At 43.8% G+C, this 2,350-nt stretch overlaps 1 protein-coding gene across 1 annotated transcript; it reads left to right on the top strand.

The window, feature by feature from the left end:
• The first annotated feature begins 834 nt into the window (after window positions 1-834).
• Window positions 835-1,974, top strand: LOC108364300 (Krueppel-like factor 6). The gene has a single exon (XM_017617923.1). The coding sequence runs from the start codon at window positions 835-837 to the stop codon at window positions 1,972-1,974; it is 1,140 nt and encodes a 379-aa protein (XP_017473412.1).
• Window positions 1,975-2,350: the final 376 nt, after the last annotated feature.

Genomic DNA, 2,350 nt, shown 5'->3' with positions numbered 1-2,350 from the left:
CTTGTAGTGCACAAGAATATAGTTTATTACCAAGCAAATATGTTATAATTAGTCAAGAGCGTCTTAATTAACCAAATTTTGTTTGGAAAAATTGCCATTTCGTTGGAATTTTATAATTATTTTCGAAAGTAGAAAAGTTCCACCTTATTAAAAGTATTAAACTACTAATGCTGAAAACATGAAATCGTGAAACATTAATTCAATAAAATAAAGTTTTTTTAATTATGTAAATACAGTATTGAAAAAATTGGATGTCCACCTAAAAAAAAAATTGAAAATGATATTTAAGAACGGAATTAACTGAATTTAGTTTGAAAAAAAAGTTCACTGACCATTTATCTGTGTCCGAACGCGTCTCAGATTCGTTCAACTTCATCTTCCAAAGCTAATAAGTTTTATCATTCGTTTATGACGGTAAAAAACTGACTGATGCATTCACATGTGTGCTTTACTTTTACGGCTTAACTTGGACATATCTTACGCACAAAAGTCTGGCAACTCTGCTTCAGCGCTTCCAATACATACTTCGCTGCAAGCAAGCCAGGGCTCGCGCCTTATGACTGCGACTGCGACTGCGTTTACGATTTGTGCTCGTAGTACCAAGCAGCGCATTTGCCATTGTCGATATTGATTGCCCATCGGGTAGATAAGAAACTAATTGATCTTGCTTATTTTTTTAATTTTTGCCACACTTCGCTATGACTGATCGCCACTGATCGGTGTTTTACACTTTAAAACAATGCCAGCTACACGAGAAAACGGCATTTTAAATGCAACTCTCCGAGAGACAAGTGCGTACGCAATTAGATCAAAATTTTTACAAAATCCACAGCAATGGACTTCTTTGCCACCGGCGGGTTTCAGCAACTTTTCAGCGATTTGAATGACACACAGCCGCAGGTGCAATGGGTTGATTTCAGTGGCGCCATGGACGGCGCTCAGGCATACGAAAGTTACGACTACTGCGCAGACGGGCCAATCGAATGCAGCAATCCCCTGATTCAACTCACCTGCACGGATGATCCTTTTGTGCTCACCACGGCGGCAAACGAGCAGTCGCTACTCGAATTAGAAGCAGAATGGTGTGAATTAACAGTAGATTCCTCCAACTGTGGTAGTACAAACGACAACAACGCAAATTTACAATACTTCGATTGCAGCGTCATCAACGAGCGCGAGCTGCAACTTACGCTCGATCAGCTGCTCAGCTCGCCACCTGCGTTTGTATCCGAAGTTACCTGCCTTGGCGATGCCGGCGCAACGCAATCGCAGAGCGCAATAGCAGATGGTAACTGCGCCGAAGACAAGAACAACAATAGCGCTTACAACACGTTGAGTAGCCCTAGCAGCGTTGATACCTCATCTATAGTTGAGCTGGAGACAGCTGCCTTCATTACACGCGAGATGGCTGAATGGGAGGAAAAATTCTTGGATAACTACATTGAAATACCAGAACTCATCGATTTTCTGCCCGAAAAGACGCCACTCTGCACCGAGACGTGTGAACATTTTCTACACGAAAGCTCGAAGAATCTCAAATTGCACCGCAAAGCGCGAAGTACGAAGCGCGCGAGTGAAACCACCAACTGCAATGAGGAACACGCTGCTGCCGGTTATCCCTGCACCTTTGGCACCTGTGACAAAATTTATGAAAAACCTGCGCATCTCAAAGCCCATCTGCGCCGTCACATGGGCGAAAAGCCGTACACCTGCGATTGGCCAGAGTGCACGTGGAAATTTTCGCGTTCCGATGAGCTGGCGCGACATCGGCGCTCACATTCGGGCGTGAAACCCTATAAATGTAACTATTGCATGAAGTGCTTTGCCCGCTCCGATCATTTGACTAAACATCGTAAAGTGCATGAGCGTCGACTGCTGGCGGCGAGTAAAGCGGGCAAGGCCATCAATGGTGTGCTGCCGCATAGTGTGTTTACAGTGCGGCCGGGGCGCAAGCGAAAGAATCAGATGTGTTGAGGAAGTGTGACAGGTGGAACGAGTGTGATAGTTTTAAGTGTAAATATGTACCATGATTTGAGAAAACAGTGCAAATAAAAGTAGGTTTTTTTAGTGACAATACGTTTTTCATGGTCCGCTGGGATTACGCTGCTCCAGTCTAAATACAGTTTGGGTGCGCCGCCGTGCAGATGCTTCTGTATGAAGGTTTAATATCTAATTCTTGCGAGTTCGTTTCAGTGTTCCGGCATCTCATTCTTCTCTTGGTGGGAATAGCGATTGGGGTTGTCATGTTGGTATTTTGATCGGCTGTTTTTGAACTATGAGTACTGAGCAGTTATCAAATTTTGTCTCAACCACGTGAGCTTCAATCGCAAAATCTGCAGTTTCAGTTCGA

This window comes from Rhagoletis zephyria, unplaced genomic scaffold (genome assembly GCF_001687245.7).
Source record: "Rhagoletis zephyria isolate East Lansing unplaced genomic scaffold, Rhagoletis_zephyria_1.1 Rzeph_scaffold_01520, whole genome shotgun sequence".
Classification (NCBI taxonomy): domain Eukaryota; kingdom Metazoa; phylum Arthropoda; class Insecta; order Diptera; family Tephritidae; genus Rhagoletis; species Rhagoletis zephyria.
This window is presented reverse-complemented; position numbering and strand designations above follow the sequence as displayed.